This window comes from Telmatherina bonti, assembly GCF_933228915.1.
Source record: "Telmatherina bonti genome assembly, chromosome: 21".
Classification (NCBI taxonomy): Eukaryota; Metazoa; Chordata; class Actinopteri; order Atheriniformes; family Telmatherinidae; genus Telmatherina; species Telmatherina bonti.
The window spans coordinates 1,890,310-1,913,960 of NC_136630.1; the positions used below are offsets into that span (position 1 = coordinate 1,890,310).

The following is a 23,651-nucleotide window of genomic DNA, read 5'->3' on the forward strand; positions in this document are numbered from 1 at the left end:
AAGTCGACTTTAAATTCATTGAAAAAAAACAAAAAAAAAAAACAACAAAAAAACAACAACATTGTTTGCAATTAGCAAAACTAGCACAAATGTCCCGAAACGTGTGAGAGTAAAATATCTGAAATACTTGCCCATGCTGCTGCCCGCTTCATCATTTTCCCCTTGCTCCGCGGTTGTTTCATCACTTTTCCGGTTGAACCTTTTTCTCAATCGTGTTGAAAGCTTTCGGGCAACTGCAGTGGTTGAAGGTGCCGCCATTTCTGCCGCTCGGCGCATGTAGCTTTCTGACCGGGACTAGTCCCACCGGCAGGACACCATTTCCCATAATGCTTTGCTGTCCGCGCTGACAACACGTTGTAAACTACAGGTTTTAGATTACGTCAGAGCAGGTTGGCGGTAACGGAGACAAGAGCAGTGTATGCAATCCTGAAGCAATCCTATCAGTTGAGCTGGTGGAGGGAAAGAAACATCTGAAACTTATCAAATGGATGCAAAAGAAAAAAGCACTTAAAAGAACAATGAGATGTGGAGCATGTGGTCATAAAATGAAGTTGAAGAAAAAGAACTGCATCGACCAATATGAATGGTAAGGTGGGGTGGTTAAATTTTATATGTAATTTTATAAAGCATGCACTATGTACTGCATATATAATTAGTTTTCATTATATATAAACACAATGCATTATAAATTGCATGCTCATTTTTGTGAAAGCTTGTTTTTCTTAGCTTGCTATATATATGATAACTAATACAGTGAAAGTGTTGAAAAATGGTTTTTAGTATAGTCACTTCATAACTAGCATGATATTGCATTATTTTGCCAATGATAGCATCACATCTAAATTTAAAGGCAAGGCAAGTTTGTTTGTATATCACCTTTCATGTACAAGACAATTCAAAGTGCTTTACATACAACATTAACAGCATTACAGAAAAAAGCATAAAAGAAAATACAAATTACAAAATAATATATTATATATAAAATTATTTTATAAAAGAGGTTTATCTTTCACCTATCTCTCAGGAGGTGCCAACGTAGCAGTCACAGAGGCAGAAGTCTTCATTTAGTCATTCCAAAGTGTCCCTCTTCAAATGGATGAGATTTCTGCACAGGTTTGTTTCTTCCACTTACACACTAAACCCCTCAAATTAATTACCATTTGTCTGCTAATTTTGATTTTTTTTTTTTTACAGGTTTTCTCAGGGACTTCGTTTAAGACAAATAGATATGATTGAAGATGACATAGCAGGGAGCTCTGCAACCTTGTCAAAAATGGCCAAAAAAGTGCGAGAGGCACGTGTGATGGCAGTGGACAGAATGAGGAGAAGAAGAGGACAACAAATAGGGGGCAGAAGACAGTTTGTTGTGATAGATGAGTCACTTTCGTCACAAAAGGAAGGTAAGAATAATAAATATTTAAGAAATAAAACGCTTCACATAAAAATACATTTTCATGTTACTCAACTATTATTACTTAAAAGGGTCTGACCATGCTTTATTTAAATTAATGCAAATCTTTGTGAAATGATTTTTACCTACTTATTTTCAGTATGGGCGAGGGAGACTGGCTGGTGGATGGAAAAGGAAGAAGTGGGTGTTTGCCATGCTGGGGGTGAAATACCAAGGACATGGATCTGTAAAACCAGTTCTCCGCTTAGTTGAAAGAAGGACCAGAAGAGAGCTCATGCCGATTATTGCTCACCATGCTAAGAGAGGGTCCATCATCATCAGCATCACCTTGCAGTTATTGAATGGTACAAATGGCTGGCAAAAGAACATCCCAATGGAAGTCTAGGATGTCTCCTTCATGACATTGGACAGCTTTATAGATAAATTTTGCCAGAGATTATAACTGATTTATTCTTTGTAGTTGTATGTCTACAGAAGAAATGTTATTTTATTATATTTGTGTTTAAATAAATGCTACCTTTCAGCATCATTTTCCGGTATTGTACACTGTTTCTTGCACATTGGTTACAGATCATTTGTAACAGGTAAGAAATATCTAGCATTAAAAAACACATGAATAAATTATGAGTTGGTTACACTTTAGATTGGGTGATGCAGAGAGATCTAAATATGATTTATTAATATAGTTACGCATAATCTATAACACCTTCTAAATATTTATTAATGTGAACTAGTGTGTAGGGCTCACTAGAGTGGTTCTTGACACATTCTGTGACACTTGATGTGCACACCTGGTGGGATCTGTGGAACATAACACCAGTTCACATACTTGCATTTTGTGCTTTTTACAGATCAGCTTTCTACAAACTACTTTATTTAAAAGTACAGATACAAATGAATTATTAAATCAGTAGTATATTATTTACTAATCATTCATGAATATGTCATCATGTTTTGTAAATGATTAGTTTATCATATAGTCATTTGTAAATGATTTGGAGTTAATCTACTAAACACACATTAAATATGACCCTAATATGTTCTAATGATTTTTTAATACATTGTAAAGTTTTATTAATGATTAGTTCATTATTAAATAATTTCTTACAAATGACTTACAACAGAACCTCAGTTCACATATTTGCATTTTGTGCCTTTTTACAGATCAGCTGACTAGTTATGACTACACTTACTACTACAGATACAAATGAATTATTAAATCAGTAATATACTTTTTACTAATCATTCATGCATATATTGTCATGTTTTGTAAATGATTAGTTTATCATTATATAATCATTTGTAAATGATTTAAAGTTAATCTACTAAACACACATTAAATATTACCATATTATGTTCTAATGATTTATTAATTAATTGTAAAGCCTTATTAATGATTAGTTAATCATTAAATAATTTCTTACAAATGACTTACAAGAGAACCTTATTATAAAGTGTTACCGGAAAAATAAGAGGAAATATCTCAGGCTTTAAAACAGGAACGACACAACAACATCGTCTTCATGTGTTAAAGCTGCGTTATCTTCTTGGCGAGGTCATGTTCAGCTTTCCCAGGGAAACACTGACTTATGGATCCACTGCCACTATAGTCTCACACAGATACAGTTATGATCCAAAGTCCAGGATTTTCACAGCACAGAACATGGTCCACATGATATGTTTAACAGTATCCAACAGAAGAACATTATAATTATGAGACTATAATCACATGACTAAATGATTCAGATGCAGCCTCAGAAGCTCATCTGCTGCACGGCGTCGACCAGGGCAGCTCACCGCCCCTTTAACCCTTGTCAGCATGCACCATGGTCTCCACAGGGACTCCAACATGTTAACATGCCCGAGGGGGATTCAGGGGGTGGACTGGGGAAGGGGGAGTTCTTGGTCTGGACCACTGCAGAGTTCTGGGTGTCACACATGCTGTCAGTCAGGACACTGGAGCAGAAACGGTCCCTACAACATGCTGCAACACTCCACCTCCCTCCTGTGTCAGCTCTGAGTCCTGGAGCAGGACCTGATATGCAGATGTGACTGCAGGGACCCGGCCGCTGCTGATGGGGCCCGGGGATCCCAGAACCAGAGGGTCTGGCAGAGCCCTGCTGGTTGTGACTGTGAACAGTGTGGAAATGGATTTTATGGGGGACATGTGGGCTTGGTTTTCACCTTAGTCCTCTGGAGGTGATGGATCCTCCTTGTCCTCAGACTGACTGTGGGATTTTCTGGAAGTAAAAGACTAACGGATGTGGCCGGCAGGCAGCACAAATCCCACCCCGACTACAGAGTCAGATGATGTTTTCTGGAATAAGCTGCACCCTGATTCTGTCAGAAAGACTGTTGTGTTCACTCAGTTCTCTGTGGAAAACCTGGATCTGCTTCCTTGAACCTTTGGCCCCTCCCTGATCCTTTACATGTCAGTCTTTATTAATTACACATATGAACCTGATTTATCAACCAGGAAGCTTTAATAGACATGTGTTGGGCACTTCCTGGCATGAATTTCTGCTTGTATGCTGATTGGTGGGCGGGGTGTGGTGACTGTAGTGGATCTGATTCCTGAGCAGACCGAGTGGTCCGAGCTGAATGATTATACACACCTACATATATTCCTGGCCTTGTATCCACATGACCAGGCCACACAATTAGGCCAAAGACCAAACATTTTCTCACTATTTCTGCTTAGCTTCATACTACACTTTGAACATGCATAAAAAGTTCTGCAGTCCTGCAGACTTTTGCAACTGAACAAGGTCCCAGTATTTTCTCTGCTCTGCTGCTGTGAAGCAAAACATCAGTTCTTACAGACAAAACAACTTCTGGCACGCTCTACATCTCTAGCTGTGCCTTATCACAAAACATTTATCTTCAGTGTCTCTGACAGAACATGCACCAGGCAGGCTGTTACGGTGGCAAACCTGTTTAAAGACAGCACACAGATGATCTCTGAGTATTCCCGGCTCGTGTACATTTCTAAATTTTCAGCCCAGACAACATAAGGCTGCATTAACTGTATGACAATTAATAAGAAGGTAATTTCCTGGCTTCGGTGTACGCCACTCAGGTGCAATATGACCAATCGAAGAAGAATATTAGGGAAGGTTGGAATCCTCCATGTTTTTATTTGCTGACAGCCCGGTGTGTTAGTCCTGATCTGAACTCTGTTATTGTTAAATCCACATCAAGTGCTTTTATCTGACGAGGGGAAGCAACTCTTGTGAAGGCTGCCAGTAGACAGTCTGGTCTCTGGGTCAACACGCTCAACAAACAAATAATTGTACCCTGTAGATCTTCATAATACCGTAAACATGAGGCCGATCATCTGGGATAATATTGATCTTTCCAAGGTTAAGCTAGTTATGCTAGACCGTTAGCCTTGGCCTTTTCTGATACACACATTTGTGTTAAGTCCAGTGGAGAAGTGTGTGTAACAATGGAAAACATTCTCAAGAAGGACGTATTGCTGTGTGTGTGGGTGTGAGTGTGCACGTGCACGTGTGTGTGAGTCTTGTTGTAGTGGATGAAATCATCTTTAACATCAGTGTTGGATGTTTTATTCCCGATTTGACTGTCAATCGACACACAGTCCTACATCCAGCCTCTCTACTCCCTGGTCCTGTCGATGACACGCTCCATGACTGTGTGGCTGGACTGGCCATCCTCTGCAGCCCCAGACCTGACCTCTCTGACCGACCTCTAGTTGACCCTGACTTGATGGCTCCGCTCTCAGAACCCAGACCCAGGTGTGGGTTTTGGAGCGCTGTGGAAACACCGTGGTTTCCTGACATCTGATGGTGACCCAGTTCGTCACCGTCGCCTTATTGACTCCCTTCTTTCTGCCATTTTGCTCCCTTGACAGGTTGCTGTATGCACATGTGCACTAACTCTTCTGACCCTGTCTCTACAGGTGACTCTCCTGCAGATGAAGGCTGCGTCTCTGACCCACCCTCCTTTTGCAGCCTCTCACTTCCTCTTTTCTCTCACGGCCCACAGATGGAGAGATTTCCTCCTTGGTCTCTCTCAGGCCTTTTCAGGCCTCTTGGACCAAAGCACTTCCTCTCGTGTTGTTGTCCATGCGCATGCGTAAAAGGGAGGACCAAAGAGGTCCCCCCGTAGATTCTTTTCGCAGGTCCACCCGGCGAATGGGCATGGGCCCCTCCAAGGCTCCCCCTCCAGACACGACCCTGTGTGATAGTAATGTTTTAACATACTGTGCTGATCTCATGTGAACCTTTTCAGGCATTTGCTCTCAGGTTGCTGCAGACCTTCCTGAACCAGCGTCTAAGCAGCTCCGTTTACTTCAGCCTGGAGACTTTGTTCTGATGAGGAGCTTCAAACGTCAGTGCTGGGACCACCCATTTCAGATTCTTCTGGCGACCCAGACAGATGACCGTGCTACTTGGCTGAATACATGCTACTTTGGTGCCCGTAGTATCCAACTGTCGTAGTATTGCTGCAGGAAGGTTCCTGCACCGACGGCGGCTCCCCAGCTTGCTGCTACACCTGACGCAAGAAGAATAACGCACCACCCAGCAGAGGGCAGAATAATCCCTGTGGTAGCGTGGGTAGTGAGACAGTGAGACTCTCACACCTGAAGACCAGCCACCGTTCTCAAGCAATCTCAGTGTGGAGTGAAATTAACGTCCACCTGCAACAGTAGTGTGCCAAGCTCCAACGCAAGCTCCACCCACCCGGCATCATGGAGAGAGATCGACCCTAGCATCCGTTTAGGGTTCATGTCTGATCATTAAAGGGCTCAATGTGTTGCTTTGTTATTTTAGCTATCATCATTGTATTTCCTATTGTCTTCTTTAATCAATCTGTTTCACCCCTTGTTAACCACTCTGCCACTCACTACAGCTCCTTCTCTGCTCCACGGTCGCTGAGTGTCCAGAAGGGTTCTAACAGGTAGACGCACCGTCTTCTATTTCCCAGCTAGCACTCTAAGGAGCCCCTGTGCGGTCTCCTCTGTCATTAAGATACCTGCGTCCACTCTCTCCCTCACTTTTTGCTGTATTTATTGAACCACTAGCTGCTGCAATTCGACAGAATCAAATTATAAAGGGCATCCAGTCCAAAAATATAATTCATAAAATAAGCCTTTATGCCGATGATATTTTACTATTCCCCCAAAACTCACAAACATCATTATCTGAAACAATCTCACTAATTAATAAATTCTCATCACTATCTGACTACTCTATTAATTGGTCTAAGAGCACAGTCCTACCAATTAACTGTAGGTTTCGAAATCCATCCAACACTAATTTACAATCAGGTAACATTAGATACTTAGGCATAAATATTCCCCCCAGGCTCTCAGAACTGATAAAATGTAATTACACTAACCTTCTTAAGACAATAGAAGATGAGCTCACTCGCTGGAAGTCACTCCCCATTTCACTTTTGGGGAGAGTTGCTACGATAAAAATGATGGTTCTACCCAAAATTAACTACCTATTCTCCATGATTCCTATGAAACCTCCCTCCACCTGGTTCAAATCACTAGAATCATACACTTCCCAATTTCTCTGGAAGAATAAACCACCCCGGATTAGTTTAAAAACATTACAAAAACCTAAAGATCAGGGAGGCTTCGACTTGCCTAACTTTCAACATTATTTCTTAGCAAATAGGCTGCAATATATCTTAAAATGGCTTAAACCGAGTCCATTAGATGAACCATGGAAAGACTTAGAACAAACATTCTGTGACAATGTGGAAATCTCTAATCTTCCATTATTCAGCTTCAGTGTAAAAAAGTTAAAGTGGTTCAAAAGCGTCAACATTAGCACCTCTCTGACAGCTTGGTGGGAATTTCTTAAAAAAAACATCCATCCATCCATCCATCTTCTGCCGCTTATCCGGGGTCGGGTCGCGGGGGCAGCAGCCTAAGCAGGGAAGCCCAGACTTCCCTCTCCCCAGCCACATTTGCCAACTCTGCGGGGGGGATCCCGAGGCGTTCCCAGGCCAGCCGAGAGATGTAATCCCTCCAGCGTGTCCTGGCTCTTCCCCGGGGTCTCCTCCCAGAGGGACGTGCCTGGAACACCTCACCAGGGAGGCGTCCAGGAGGCATCCTGACCAGATGCCCGAGCCACCTCAACTGGTTCCTCTCGATGTGAAGGAGCAGCGGCTCTACTCTGAGCCCCTCCCGGATGACCGAGCTCCTCACCCTATCTCTAAGGGAGAGCCCGGCCACCCTGCGGAGGAAACTCATTTCAGCCGCCTGTATACGAGATCTCCTTCTTTCGGTCACGACCCACAGCTCATGACCATAGGTGAGGGTAGGAACGTAGATCGACTGGTAAATGGAGAGCTTCACCTTCTGGCTCAGCTCCTTCTTCACCACGACAGACCGGCGCAGAGTCCGCATTACTGCAGACGCCGCACCGATCAGTCTGTCGATCTCGCGCTCCATCCTTCCCTCACTCGTGAACAAGACCCCGAGATATTTAAACTCCTCCACTTGAGGCAGGACCTCACTCCCGACCCGGAGAGGGCAATCCACCCTATTCCGGCTGAGGACCATGGTCTCAGATTTTGAGGTGCTGATTCTCATCCCAGCCGCTTCACACTCGGCCGCGAATCGCTCAAGCGAGAGCTGGAGATCACGACCAGATGAAGCCAACAGGACCACGTCATCCGCAAAAAGCAGGGACCCAATCCTGAGGCCACCAAGTCGGATCCCCTCAACACCTCGGCTGCGCCTAGAAATTCTGTCCATATAAGTTATGAACAGAATCGGTGATAAAGGGCAGCCTTGGCGGAGTCCAACCCTCACCGGAAACGAATCCGACTTACTACCGGCAATGCGGACCAAGCTCTGACACCTGTCATACAGGGACCGGACAGCTTGTACAAGGGGGTCCGGTACCCCATACTCCCGGAGTACCCCCCACAGGAGCCCCCGGGGGACACGGTCGAATGCCTTCTCCAGGTCCACAAAGCACATGTAGACTGGTTGGGCAAACTCCCATGCCCCCTCCAGGACCCCAGAGAGGGTATAGAGCTGGTCCACTGTTCCGCGACCAAGACGAAAACCACACTGCTCCTCCTCAATCCGGGATTCGACTATCCGGCGGACCCTCCTCTCCAGGACCCCTGAATAGACCTTACCAGGGAGGCTGAGGAGTGTGATTCCCCTGTAATTGGAACACACCCTGCGGTCCCCCTTCTTAAAAAGGGGGACCACCACCCCAGTCTGCCAATCCAGCGGTACTGCCCCCGATGTCCACGCAATGCTGCAGAGGCGTGTCAGCCAGGACAGCCCCATAGCATCCAGAGCCTTAAGGAACTCCGAGCGGATCTCATCCACCCCCGGGGCCTTGCCGCCAAGGAGCTTTTTGACCACCTCAGCGACTTCAGCCCCAGAGATAGGAGAGTCCACCCCTGAGTCCGCCAGCTCTGCTCCCTCATGGGAAGACGTGTTGGTAGGATTGAGGAGGTCTTCGAAGTATTCCCTCCACCAACCCACAACGTCCCGAGTTGAGGTCAGCAGCTCCCCACCTCCGCTGTACACAGTATTGATGGAGCACTGCTTCCCCCTCCTGAGCCGCCGGATGGTGGACCAGAATCTCCTCGAAGCCGTCCGGAAGTCTTTCTCCATGGCAACAGCCGAAGCCGCATGCCGCTTAGCCCGCCGGTACCCATCAGCTGCCTCCAGAGTCCCACAGGCCAAGAAGGCCCGATAGGACTCCTTCTTCAGCTTGACGGCATCCCTCACTGCTGGTGTCCACCAACGAGTCCTGGGATTACCGCCACGACAGGCACCAACTACCTTACAGCCACAGCTCCGGCTGGCCGCCTCAGCAATAGAGGCACGGAACACAGCCCATTCGGACTCAATGTCCCCCGCCTCACTCGGGACATGGTTGAAGCTCTGCTGAAGGTGGGAGTTGAAGCTCGCTCTGACAGGGGACTCAGCCAGACGTTCCCAGCAGACCCTCACAGCACGTTTGGGTCAATGGAGTCCGCAGAAGGAGCACCCTCCAGCACTCCCTCCAAGGACTCCAGAAAGGGTGGGTACTCTGAACTGCTGTTCGGCGCATAAGCACAGACAACAGTCAGGACCCGTCCCCCCACCCGGAGGCGGAGGGAAACTACCCTTTCATCCACCGGGGTAAACCCCAACGTGCAGGCACCAAGCTGGGGGCTGATGAGAATGCCCACACCTGCTCGGCGCCTCTCACCATGAGCAACTCCAGAGTGGAAGAAGGTCCAGCCCCTCTCGAGGGTTCTGGTTCCAGAGCCCAAGCCATGCGTCGAGGTGAGTCCAACTATATCTAGTCGGAACCGCTCAACCTCACGCACAAGCTCAGGCTCCTTCCCCACCAGAGAGGTGACGTTCCACGTCCCTAGAGCCAGCTTCTGCAGCCGGGTTCGGACCGCCAGGGTCCCCGCCCCTTGCTGCCGCCCAGCTCACATTGCACCCGACCCCTACGGCTCCTCCCGCAGATGGTGAGCCCACGGGAGGAGCCGTAAAAAAAACAATTCATCAATAATCCCATGTAAACTCACACCTATCTGGAACAACCCTGACATTCTTTTAAACAAAAATATGATCAACTTTAAACAATGGATTAATAAAGGAATTAATTATTTAGAGCATATTATCCATAACAGAAGAATTTTATCTTTTGACACTCTATCATCACAATATGGAATTAATAGTAGCAGATTTCTAGAATATCAGCAACTCAAATCCATTATACTTACGAAATTCCCCCTTCATCAAATAGACTTGGAACTTCCTCCCACAGTAGCAGAATTTATGGAACTTTGGGGGGCGTGAAGGAGGTGGGGGGAGGAGGGCGGCTTGGGAAGGTGGGGGGGATGATTGGGAATGGGTGGGGTAGGAATAGGGTCCACGGCGGAGGGGATCCTTCCTCTGGAGGAATGGGAGGGAGGGGTGAGACGGGAAGGGGGCGGGGGTTGGAGGAAGGGGGGAGGGTTGTGGGGAGGGGTTGTTGGGGGGAGGGTCTACGGACGTGTCCTTGTCCTTGGGGATCCCGCCCCTGGTATCGTGGTGGCGCCAGCCTGCGATGGTTTTGCTCTGGGTGGGCGGGGCCCGCTGGGTCTTGGCCGGGGCTCTGCCGGGGGGAACGGGTGGTCCTGGGGCCTGTGGGCTGCCGGCTCTCTGTGCGGCTCACGCTTCAGCACCCGGCGCCCGCCGGGCCGACGTGCCGTCGCCCTGTGCTACCCGGTGCCCCTGCCTCGTGGAGCCGGGTGGCGCCTGCCTGGAGGCTTCCACTGCTCTGGGCTCGGGGGACGGAGGCTCTCTCTGCTTTGCCTGCCCGGGCTCTGTGCGCGGTGGGCTTGCCAGGCCCTGGGGGCCTTGGCTTCCTCCCCTACACCTCGGGTCGTGGTCGTGCTCCCCTACAAGCACTCAGCTGATCTTTGATTGCATGATCACAGGTTGAACACTCACACGTGCACGCCCACAAAGCGCTCATCTTCCCATCTGGTTCCTACTAAATGTTGCTGATGACTCTCTGTAGGTATGTTTAATAACGGTTGGTATTGTAATTGTTATTTTATTAATTCATTTTTTTACTTTTATTTTTCATTTTTTTGTCTGTTTTTGAATATTGTCATTATCCTACTTATGTCTTGTTGTATTTTTTCAGTACTTTATATTGTTTTGCAAATACTGTAACTTTAGCAGCTTAGACACGCCTTTCTTTTCTCTCTCTCTTTTTCCTCCTTTCATTTCCTCTTTTTTTCCTCTTTCCCTGCCAGGTGCAGCTCGGCCATATCAAGACTGACGATGATTGCAAAATGATAAAAGGAAAATAAATAAATAAATAAATAAAATAAAATAATTATCATAATAATAAAAATATTCAGATTATCAAGGGCAGCTATTTACATGAGATGTCTCCCTTGACAGAGCAAATCTGTCTGGCAAAAATATGGCACGCAGATTGCTGTTCTGTCTGCTGAGATGCTGAACAGGACAGGTTAAAAAAAAAAAAAAAAAAAAAAGATACCTACGCCATGTGTGTGCTCTGGTTCTTTGGATGGCATGGTGATCGGTGGACCGGTTACCAATGGTATTTGTCTGATTCCGCTTCTGCGTCTGCTTGGGGGACCGTTTTTTCCTACACTGGGACTGACTAGTCTCCTTCCACCTACATGGATAGTGAGAATTCTCGCAGGTGGTCTCGTGTGTTGAAATTAGACCTAACTAAGGCTATTCCGGTGTTCATGTTTAACACTACCTCTGAACCCCTTTTGCAGTATCCTCCTCCTACCCAATATCGGGGTGACACTTTTAATAACTCCTGTTATCATATGAGGTTATTTGTGTATGTTCCAGGCCCTCACCGGGACCCGTTAGTAGATTTTTCTCTTTGCAGTGATGTTGTGTTGTCGCCTCGTAGCTTGGCTAAGTCCTATGCTGATTTCCCCGTCATTGGTCTTTTCCCGGGTCCCAAGTCTGACCTGAGTAAGGTGTTGGTTGTGCGTAATGGTGACTTGGAAGTGGATGATTACTTTGAGATTATGACTGGCATGTCTGGTCAGAGTAATGACTGGTTATTGCTGGCTGAGCAGGTAGGAGTGTCTGTTGGAGTTGCTTGTGTGGTCTGCCTGGGGCCCAGACCTGTCCTGCGTGTCGTCGCCCCTCCACCTGAGTTTGACTCCGCCTGTATGATTGATTTACTCTCTTCTGAAAACCCCAACCCTAACCCACTCATATGTATTTCCTGGGATGTTACTTTCCCTGTTACATCCAGCGCACGGTCCCCTCCTGTTTGGTTCAGGTGTGACGAAGCGAGATTTTACTTGCTTCATGAGCTCCTCTTGGGATTCTGGTTTTGTTGGGGTTTTGGACAGTGCTTGGTGTGACAGTGTTTATGCTGTTAATTTTCTATGGCCTGCGCCGGCCTTTCGTGGTGGTACGGTGGTCTGGTTCTTAGGGGCGTGCTGCCATTGAAGTGGACTGGTATATGTGCCCCTGTCACCCTTCTCTTGCCTACAGCTGTCTTCCTGGGTTTCCCATCTGCCCCCTTATCCGGTCACTCGGTCCAGGCACTCTGTTCATCCTGATGACTCAGCTGCTTCTGCCTACGTCAACGCTATTGGGGTTCCATTGCAGTATTTGCTGCCCTTCTTGTTCTGTGTTTGCTGTGTCGTCCCGTGTATCAGAGCCTTGTTGGTTAGGCTGATTGAAACTGCCTTAGGATGTTGCATTCCTCGGCTTGTTTATGACTCTCTTCCTGCTTTGGATCTCTCCCTCTCTCTCTGATCCTTTTTCCTTCTTTTTTTTTTTGGATAGTGATGGCTTTTCTGATTCTGACACTGGCGTGTGAGTGTTTTTCCTTTCAGGATGTTTTTTGACGAATGTTCTTCAACCCTGCCGGGAGTGACCATTCTGATGTTTTAGTTTCCTGTATCTCTTTGGGTAGTTAGTGTTATTTTATGGGTTTGTTTTGTTGCTTTGTTATGTTCATGAATTGTGATTCTTTTGTGTTGATCCTGAAAGGATCAAAAGAGGGGAATGTGATGGAATTATTCATGAATAAAACAAACGTTTTGTTCCTGATCTAGATAGTACTATCCAGGTCGTTGTTCATGGTCTGGATGGTAGTATCCAGGACGTTGTGTCTGTTTTGGATGGAAGTGTCCAAAATGTTGTTCCTGTGCTTGATGGTAGTATCCCGAATTTTGTTCCTGTTCTGGATGGTCGTATCCAGGACGTTGTTCCTGGTCCGGATGATAATATCCCAAATGTAGTTCCCGTTCTGGATGGTTATTTCCACAATGTTGCTCTTGTTTTGGATGGTAGTATCCCGAATGTTGTTACTGGTGTGAATGGCAGTATGCAGTAAGTTTTTCCTGTTCTGGATGGTAGTATCCAGGAAGTTGTTCCTGGTCCGGATGATAATATCCCAAATGTAGTTCCCGTTCTGGATGGTTATTTCCACAATGTTGCTCTTGTTTTGGATGGTAGTATCCCGAATGTTGTTACTGGTGTGAATGGCAGTATGCAGTAAGTTTTTCCTGTTCTGGATGGTAGTATCCAGGACGTTACTCCTGGTCTGGATGGTCGTATCCCGAATGTTGTTTCTGTTCTGTATGTTTGTATCCAGGACGTTGTTCCTGGTGTGGATGGTAGCATCCAGGATCGTGTTCCTGTTCTGGATAGTAGTATCTAGAATTTTGTTTCGGTTAAGGATGGTAGTATCCAGATTATTGTTCCTGGTCTGGATGGTAGTATCAAGGACATTGTTCCTGTTCTGGATGGTAGTATCAACTGTGTTTCTAAGTCTGGATGGTAGTATCCCTAACGTTGTTACTGGTGTAATTGGTAGTATGCAGGAAGTTTTTTCCTGTTGTGGATGGTGGTATCCAGGACGTTGTACCTGGTCTGGATGGTAGTGTCCGGGACGTTATTCCTGAACTTGGTGGAACTATCCAGGACATTGTTCCTATTCTCAATGGTAATATCCAATATGTTGTTGTAAGTCTGGATCGTAGTATCAGGAACGTTGTTGCTTGTCTGGATAGTAGTATCCCAAAGGTTGTTCCGGTTCTTGATGGTAGCAACCCAAATGTTGTTCCTGTTCTGGATGGCAGTATCCCAAATGTTATTTCTGGTCTGGATGGTAGTATCCAGGACATTGTTTCTGGTCTGGATAGTAGTATTCAAAATGTTGTTCCTGTTCAGGATTGTACTATCCCAAATGTTGTTCCTGTTCTGGATGGTGGTATCCAGGACGTTGTTCCTGGACTTGATGGTAGTATCAAGGATGTCGTTCCTGTTTTGGCTGGTAGTATCCCAAACGTTGTTCCTGGTCTTGGGGTCATATCCGGGATGTTGTTCCCATTCTGGATTGTAGCATCCTGGACAATAGTCCTCGTCTGGATGGTAATATCCAGGACATTGTTCCTGGTCTGCATGGTAGTATCCAGGACATTGTTCCTGGTCTTGATTGTAGTATCCCAAATGTTGTTCCTTTTCTAAATGGTAGTATCCCGAGTGTTGTTCCTGTTCTGGATGGTAATATCCCGAGTGTTCTTCCTGTTCTAGATGGCAGTATCACGAATGTTGTTCCTGTTCTGGAAGGTAGTATCCGGAATGTTGTTTCTGTTTTCGATGTTAGTATCCAGGACGTTGTTCCTGGAATTGATGGTAGTATCCAGGATGTGTTTCCTTTTCTGGATGGTAGTATCCTGAATGTTGGTCCTGGTCTTGGTGGTCGTATACAGGGGGTTGTTCTTGGACTTGGTGGTACTATCCAGGACATCGTTCCAGACCAGGAAGAACATCCTGGATACTACCATCCACACAAGGAACAATGTCCTGGATACAACAATCCAGACCAGGAACAACCTCCTGGATACTACCATCCAGAATGGGAACAACATTCGGGATACTACCATCCAGAACAGGAAAAAAAAATCCTTCATACTACCATCCAGAATAGGAACCACTTCCTCTGTACGACCATCCAGAACAGGAAAAAAAAATCCTTCATACTACCATCCAGAATAGGAACCACTTCCTGTGTACGACCATCCAGACGAGGAACAACGTCCTGGATACTTCCATCCAGAAGAGAAAAAACGTCCTATTTACTATCATCCAGAACAGGAACAACGTCCTGGATACTACCATCCAGATGGGAACGTCCTTTATACTACCATCTAGACCAGAAACAATGTCCTGGATACTATAAAAAACCTTGTCTGCTGGGTCTGGTCATGTGATGCTATGATTCATGCTCCCATATGGAGGATCTGATCGTCTGAGTGTGTTCACACACTCTTCCGATGAGAGATTCACTACCTTCATGTCTGGGAGTAATGATGCTTTTTTTTCCCTTTTCTATACAAAATTATTCTTTACCATTGTGGAAGCAGCATATTCACTTCTACTCAACATGCCTGGAACGCAGGGTGGTCCTCTGAAGAAGTCCAGACGCCGGTTGAGAAGATATAAAACATGAAATGTTTTATATAGGAAATGATGCAATATTAATTTCTTTTCAAAGGTTATGCAGCTTGTACCTAAAGCCTGGGAATGAAGTGATGTGTTGTCCACACGATCTGGTCGAGTTGTCAGCAGGACTCTGACTGCAGCGCTTTGAGACATTTTTAATGTCCTCCTTTCATGACTTTGCATCAGAAAAACATCTGTGTCTTTTTCCTTTTGAACAGTTGAAATTTAATCTGCAGGCTGTCAGCCAGTAACAGAGATGTTGGTAAAAACTACATTTTAAGGTAAAAACCAACATTTTATTATTCTTTTTACAAATTCTTTTTTTCCTAGCTTAAGTTAATTTTTCAAAAATAATTCAAGAAGATAAAGTAAAAACAAGGAAAAATGCAATAAATTAAATAGAATTCCATACTCCATAACCAAGAAAATCAAACTAAGAAGGGTTGTAATTCTGCAAGAAATTCATGAGGTTCCATGCCCAGAACTCCTCACCAGGGAGGTCCAGGAGGCATCCTGACCAGATGCCCGAGCCACCTCAACTGGTTCCTCTCGATGTGGAGGAGCAGCGGCTCTACTCTGATCTCCTCCTGGATGACTGAGCTCCTCACCCTATCTCTAAGGGAGAGCCCGGCCACCCTGCGGAGGAAACCCATTTCAGCCGCCTGTATACGAGATCTGGTTCTTTCGGTCACGACCCACAGCTCATGACCATAGGTGAGGGTAGGAACGTAGATCGACTGGTAAATCGAGAGCTTCGCCTTCTGGCTCAGCTCCTTCTTCACCACGACAGACCGGCGCAGAGTCCGCATTACTGCAGATGCCACACCGATCCGTCTGTCCATCTCACGCTCCATCCTTCCCTCACTCGTGAACAAGACCCCGAGATATTTGAGGCAGGACCTGACTCCCGACCCGGAGAGGACAATCCATCCTATTCTGACTGAGGACCATGGTCTCAGATTTGGAGGTGCTGATTCTCATCCCAGCTGCTTCACACTCGGCTGTGAATCGCACAAGCGAGAGCTGGAGATCACGACCAGATGAAGCCAACAGGACCAGGGTAGTTTCTCTCCGCCTTCGGGTGGGGGGACAGATTCTGACTGTTGTCTGAACTGCTGTTCGGTGCATAAGCACAGAGTACCCACCCTTTCTTTTTGATTTTTCTTTTTGTTTCACCCTTTCTTTCTTTTTCGTAATTGTTAGATTTCATTCGTTGTAATTAAACACATGGTATTCTGTTTTTATATAAGTGTTTATCCAATTCTACCTTGCTCCTCTACTTCCTAACCTCTGTAATGTTATTAAACAGTCCCTGTTCTACTGGTATCAGTTTAAAGTACCTGTTGTGTATTTTCTCCATTTTTATGGCCGTTTTTTTTTTCTTTTCTTTAATGCAATGTTCTGAACCAAAATTCTCATCTGGATTTTTTGTTTTATATATTGTCTAAAAAAACAGAAAATAGATGAAGCGATTTCTGTGCAAACCGACAAAGAGTCTGTTCCAGTTTTCGGCCTGTCTTCAGTCCAACAAATAAACTTTTATTTAGTGTTTATATAAAAAGTTTCACTTGTTGGAAAGATGAAAAATTCAGCCAATCAGAAGCTTTTATGCAGCTGAACGAGCCATGTGGAGAATGGCGTCCACACACCTCCCAACACACCATTCAATAACCACACAGAATGATCAAACACACACACACACACACACATCCCAACACACCGATCAATAACCCCACAAAATGATCAATGTGTGTGTGTGTGTGTGTGCGCGTGCGTGCGCACGCGTGTCACTCAGTGTTTAATCCGGTGTGTTATCTGTCTAATGAAAGACCAAATTGCGTAGCAACGCTGACTAGAGGTGGCGTGCGTATGTAAAACAGGAAATGCGGCACAAAAAACTTTCTGATTTCTAAAGCAGCACGTCCCACGTCTGTGGTAAATTTTGCCACATGAGGAAACATCTTGTCACGCCCACATGTTGGCTTTTAAAGGTCAGGCGAACGCCCTGATAAATATTAATCCATATCATTTCTCATTTCCATGACGGTTCAGTTGGACAAAAGCAAAAAAGAGTTTTTTTTTTTTTTTTTTTAATGCGAGTAGAAATTCGGAAAGTAAACGCTGAAAAATGTAAAAATGTTTTATCAGGTGGAGGCAGGATGGACACCAGCATCACCAGAAAGGTGGAGGAGTGTCAGCATCAAACCACCGGACACTTCCAGAGCCAGACCAAGATGGCGCTCTTGAGTGGACATGTCTTCCTACGCTCCACAAACCAAACTGGGTAAACATAAACGAAAGTTGTTGTTTTTTTTTAGTTATTTCTAGTACCACATCCACCCGGCTGTATTTAATTAAACTTTGCTGATAAAACCTCAAGATAAGAGGAAGAGCGACGCTAGAAATTGATCGCGAACACATGCGCTGCTAGCAAGACAATGGCTTCAGCTTCCACAGAGCAAGCAGATGTCAATAACGTGCTCATTGACAACGTGCATGATTACCTCGAGTCTGACACCAGTGCTTTAAAAATCTCCATACCGGAGGACAAGTTTCGCCGCTCCCTGTCAGCCCAGTTAAATCACCTGTAACCAAAGTGAGACGAGTGGAAGACACGACAAATGGTGCTATCCTCGCCCAGCTTCCCTCTCTCAGCTCATCAACAGCAGGTCGATGGAAAGTTCAGTCAGCAACAACTCTGTGCTGATTGCTGACGTGAAACTGGAAGTCAGGGAAAATTCTCAGCAAATCGCTGGTATTAAAGAGTTTAGCATTTTACTAGTCTAGTTTCCCATCTTTTACTTTTTTCTATGTCTTTGTCCATTATTTCTTTAAACACAAGAGGTTTAAGAAACCACCTTAAACGAAAAGCTATATTCCTCTACAGCAAACAGCTTAATTCTGATTTGTGTTTCATACAGGAGTCGCATTCAGTAGAACAAGATGTTAACTTTTGGAAGTCTCAGTGGGGGGGGGGGCTGTCTCACAGATCTGGTGGTGTCGTATTCTAAACTGCTTTAAAGGAAAAGTAATAAACTCTGACTGTGATGAAAGCAGCCATTATATATTTCTGATTTTAGCCATTTCTGACGTGACATACATTATTGTTCATGTTTATGGCTTTAACTCACTAACAGAATTTCTTTTTTTTTTTTTATAAATTGGAGGAGCGACTTTTGTACTGGTTGACTAAATTTCCAAATTCTTATATCATCCTAGGTGGAGACTTCAACACTGTTTAAGATAATCATTTGGACAGGATGCCTGTAAGGAACTTGGAACCTAATTCCTATTTAAAAAACCTCATGCATAGTTTTAGTTTAACCGATATATGGAGAGATAATCACTCACAGCAGAAGTTATACACATGGAGTAATAAAGCACAATCAAGGCAATCCTGGACTGACTTCTGGCTCATATCATGCAAATATTTTACCATTGCCATCATCTGACCATGAAACTATTAAAATTCACTTTCCTTCATTCTCCAGTAACTCCCCTAAATCCTCTTACTGGAAATTAATAGTTCAGTCTTGAAACATGAAGAGGTGACCTCTAACATTGAGAAAATGATAAATTTTTGTTGGAACAAAGCTCAATATGAAAATATTATTGCAATAATTGGGAACTGGTAAAGTATGAAATTGCAAAGTACCTCAGAAAATACTGGAGTGATCTAGCAAAAACAGAAAAGCATCAGAATGTGAGACTGTCCATAAAATAACCTCTTTAACTTCTAAACCTTTAGATCTACTCACTGAATCTGAAAAAACAGAGCTTACTAATCAGCAGCATATTTTGGTTGATATATATTTTTTAAAAAAGCAGAAGGAGCTTTTGTTAGATGTCGCCGTAAGTGGCTAGGAGAAGGTGAACAGAACTCTGCCCACTTTTTTTAGATTAGAAAAACAACTCAAAAACAGCGCTATTCAGCAACTAAGAATTAATGGATCAGTAACGGATGATCCCCAAAAAATAGCTAAATATTGTGCTAGTTTTTACGCTGACCTTTACTCATCAAAACACTGTCCTCTGGAAGCTTCACCTTTTTTTTTTTTTTATTCTATTCCTAATATTAATCAGATTTCTGAAATCAACCGTGACTCTTGTGACACTCTTATCTCACTGAAAGAAGTAATAACTGCAATTAAATTACCTGGAACAGGTGGCTTGACAGCTGAATTTTATCAACATTTTCTCAAAATCTAGCCCCATTTTTAAGAGAAGTTTTTTCTGCAAGGTTCCTTACCCCCTACTTCAACTCAGAGCCTAATAGCACTAATTCCTAAACCCAGGAAAGATTCTCTCTTGTTAGACAACTGGCGTCCCATCTCCTTATTAAATAATTGTAAAATCGTTGCCCTAATACTTGCAAAAAGTTCTGGACTGAATTATTGATGAAAGCCAATCTGAATTTATGCAAAATAGACATATTTCTAATAATGTGAGATCCTGGATATACTGGATTACTCTGAGCTCATTAAAAGGATATATATATATATATATATATATATATATATATATATATATATATATATATATATATATATATATATATATGTAGATATATATGTATATAGATATATATCTATGTACTTAGCAATAAAGCAAATATTGATTTTCTGGAGCGTTTCACGTGTTTATGTTTAATATTCTGCTGTGTATAGTTTTGTTGTGTTTTTCTGCCCGCTGAGTTGAGCTCTCACAGCTGGTTTTAGTCTATAACATGTTTTGTGGGGACTTTTCTTAGTTAAGCTAACCTATCTTAAATGTTACCTTTTCTCACGTGCTCAGATGCAAATTGTCCGAGTCCGGTGCCATCTCACGCTGTTTTGTGTTGCCTGCTGTGTTGCAGGAGCAATAAACCCCCCTTGCAATTCACCTGGTGGTCAACTGTCATTTATGGAGCCGCAGCAGTGTGGAGCTGCATTCATCAAAGACTGAAACGTCACAAAGATTTATATTTGATTTTGAACAAATGTCTCAAACTTCACACAGTGTCTTTGGTTTTCTTTTCTGCTTTTGGCGTTGCCATTTCCCGTTTCTCCAGATGTTGTGCGTACACCAGGGTCAGAGTTGGCGTGGAGGTAGGGACGTTTTACCGCCAAGTCGTGTTTTGATAAATCCAAAAAGTTTACTATAATTGGCGTACGCCGGGTTTTGTGCGTGCGACAGCTTCGTAAATGAGGCCCCTGATGTCTGAAATGCGTCCATTGGCCCTGAAAATGGCCAATCCCTGAAAATGATATAATTTACGATAATTTTGTTTTTCCGCCATCGTCTTTTCGCCATCCTACATTTCCTTTTGATTTGCTTCAGCTCATCATTTCTCCAAGGGGCAGTGAGTTTAGTTGGGATGGTTTTTAGTTTGGGTGGGGCAAGAACATTAAGGGCTGACTGAAGTCTACTGTTAAAATGATTGACAATAGAGTCACAGGAGAGGAGGGCATTTCTCTACGAAACTTTGTAGCCACTTCAGGGGTTAGATGACTCTTCAACATTGTTCTCACTGAGATTTCCCATTGGATTACACCAGTGATCTTAAAAAACACACAGTAGTGGTCAGAGACAGCCAAGTCTATGACAAAGTGCACAGCGGCGTGCAGGCCATGCGTGATGACCAGATCCAGAGCGTGTCCCCTGTTGTGACTCAGTTGCCTTACGTGTTGAATAAAATCCATATAGTTAGGAACATCTAAAAAGTCGATAGTGACAGGGTCTGAGGGGTTGTCCATGTGTAGGTTACAATCACCGGTTAAAACTACCATGTTATTGGAATTATGGATGATTGATCAAATTTCTGAAAATTCACCTATAAAATTGTACATTTCTTCGGGGATCTATAGATTTTGACAATCAAGATTGGAGGACTGCTAAAAACAATGGCATGATGTTCGAAAGTGTTGTATTGATTAAGTACAGTAGGTCTGGTGGCAAGAGTTTTGGATGTTATTGAAGCAGTTCCACTGCTCTCTAAATACTTAAAAAGCTCCTTAAAATCCATTTCGATCATTTCCGACTGTTTACGGGTGACGTCATTGGTGCCAACATGCACTATGATCCGGTTTACTGAGTCCGGGAGAAATTTTCCAAAAGAGCTGGTACTGTAGCTCCGGGTAAACAGTGTGCAATGGCAACCAGTGGGGCAATCGGAGTCTCTATGTCTATAGACCCGGGAACCCCGGCAGCATTCTCTCCGGTGTCCGATTTAATCTGTGGTTACCAAGAGATTTGTCCCTTACGGTGTGTTCAGACCAAACGCATTTTGAGCATCAAGAGCAGCAGGTTTACATGTAAAGTCTATGTGGAGGCGCGTCAAATAGGCGTTGAGCTTTCTCACGTTGCGTTTTAAACGTCGGTGTGACGCATGTCATGCGCCGAAAATTTCAAAAGTTTTTGAAGCTTGACGCGTGTTACACGCGGAACGGGCGTCAAAAGCCAGAGATGGAAAATCTGAACTTTGGCCGCTTGACGCAGGGCGTCAACCAATCAGGGTGTGTTCAGACCAAACGCGTTTTGAACGTCAAAAACACTCAAAACGCTGAACGCTCAATGCTGGTCACTAAACTGTCACTTTTGTGTCCAACGCCCAAAAAGCTCCTGACTCGTCTGCCGCTTGTCTGGAGCGAGCGGCAGACGCGGAGGAGGAGGAAGAAGAGGAAGGAGGAAGAGGAAGGCGGAGCTTTCCTTCCGGTCAGTTTGAATGATGGCAGTGCAGTAGAAATGGCGGCATGGTTTTATTTAATAAATAAAGCTAGAGAACCTTGCCGATAATGCAACAAGAGCCGCACTCAGCAGAGAGACCCCCCCCGCCCCCCAAAAAAAAACAAAAAAGAAAGCATTGCCATGCTACGTACCTATGTTGCCAAATCAGTAACATTCTGCTTTTTCTGTCAGGAATAAACAAAATTCACTACATCCCTAAATCTGTGGTTCTACTTTCATATAACAAAGGTTTGAACTTCATCGACTTTAATTCTCTCAATTGTATATTCAAAATAAACTGGATCAAACATTATCTAAAAAAAACACTTCCGTCTGGAACTTTATACCTCATGTTTTTTCAGAGTTAGGTGACCTAAAGTTCATTTTGTTCTGTCAATAAAATGCGAAAATCCCAATTAAAGTCTCCAACTTCCATCACCAGGCTCTGTTGGCGTGGGCTTTGCTCTACAAGCACAACTTCTCTCCACAGAAATGTTATTTATGGAACAACTGCAACATTGTCTACAAGAATAAGTCTCTCTTTTATGACAACTGGTTCCGCAATGGTATTATTTCAGTCAGTCAGCTTTTTAACAAAGATGGTCCGCCATACAGTTATTCAGAATTCCTTGCCAAGTATCAGATCCCAGGGAGTCCAAAAGAATTCTCCATAGTTTTTATGCTGTGCCGTCTGGCCTCTGTATGTTATCCTGATCGGTCACCAGCTCTCCACCGGTATCAATATCACCTCCAGATCCAACTCAGCTCATGTTAGGTACAATATGTTTTTCTACGAATGAAGGCTCCAATTCCCAAGTTAGATCCTTGCTTCAGGCTGAGCGTCTCTACTTCTGTTATTTTTTACTGGAATAAACTGGACAAAAAAATCTGGTCCCTACGTCTACTGATGAACGTCTACTTTGAACAAGGTCTACAAAATTTGGCACACATGTGTAACACCCCAAGATGAGCAAAAAGTGCATTGACCACCTGTTACCATGGCAACGGGGTGTCCACCATCTTGGCGCCTATTTAGCACTGTATGTGCATTGTTTTTAAACTAACTAGTGTGGGATTCATACCATTGACCTCACATCCACCCGGGAGCTTTGTGACGAGTTTGGGTGGAGGTTTTGGCATGAGGCGAGGACCCGATGGATGCCACTTGCGGCTTTAATTTTATTTGCTGTTAAACATCACATTCATAAATGCAAATTTAGAAATAACACTCAACTTTTTTTTGGTGCCAAAGACTGAACTGTAGCAGTATGTCTCAACTATCATTCCAATGCAATGGAATATTTGCTGAGTTTAAGGTATTTGTTTAAATAACCGCATGAACAACAATGAATAGTAACAAAAGTAAATCAATAACAATATGAATAATCTTGTGTTTTCTTTCTTTCTTTTTGTGATTTTTTAAAAAATTTATTTTATGGATCATTATTATTTTATATATTTTATATGTTTTCTTGTTCTCTCGGTTTGCTGTTCTCACTACATGCATCACTACGTTCTACGTTCTGGATGTATACTTGTATTGATAATTCTCAATGAACCTTTGAGGGGAAAAAA

At 44.0% G+C, this 23,651-nt stretch overlaps 1 protein-coding gene across 1 annotated transcript in view; it reads left to right on the plus strand.

Annotated features, from left to right (window-relative positions):
* Positions 1–17,652, plus strand: part of LOC306771296 (wings apart-like protein homolog) — a 102,136-nt gene extending 84,484 nt beyond the window's left edge. The window contains exon 20 of the mRNA XM_079260443.1: positions 17,520–17,652. Coding sequence (XP_079116569.1) covers positions 17,520–17,618 — 99 coding nt within the window. The 3' untranslated portion in view covers positions 17,619–17,652. The remainder of the gene's footprint in view (positions 1–17,519) is intronic.
* Positions 17,653–23,651: the final 5,999 nt, after the last annotated feature.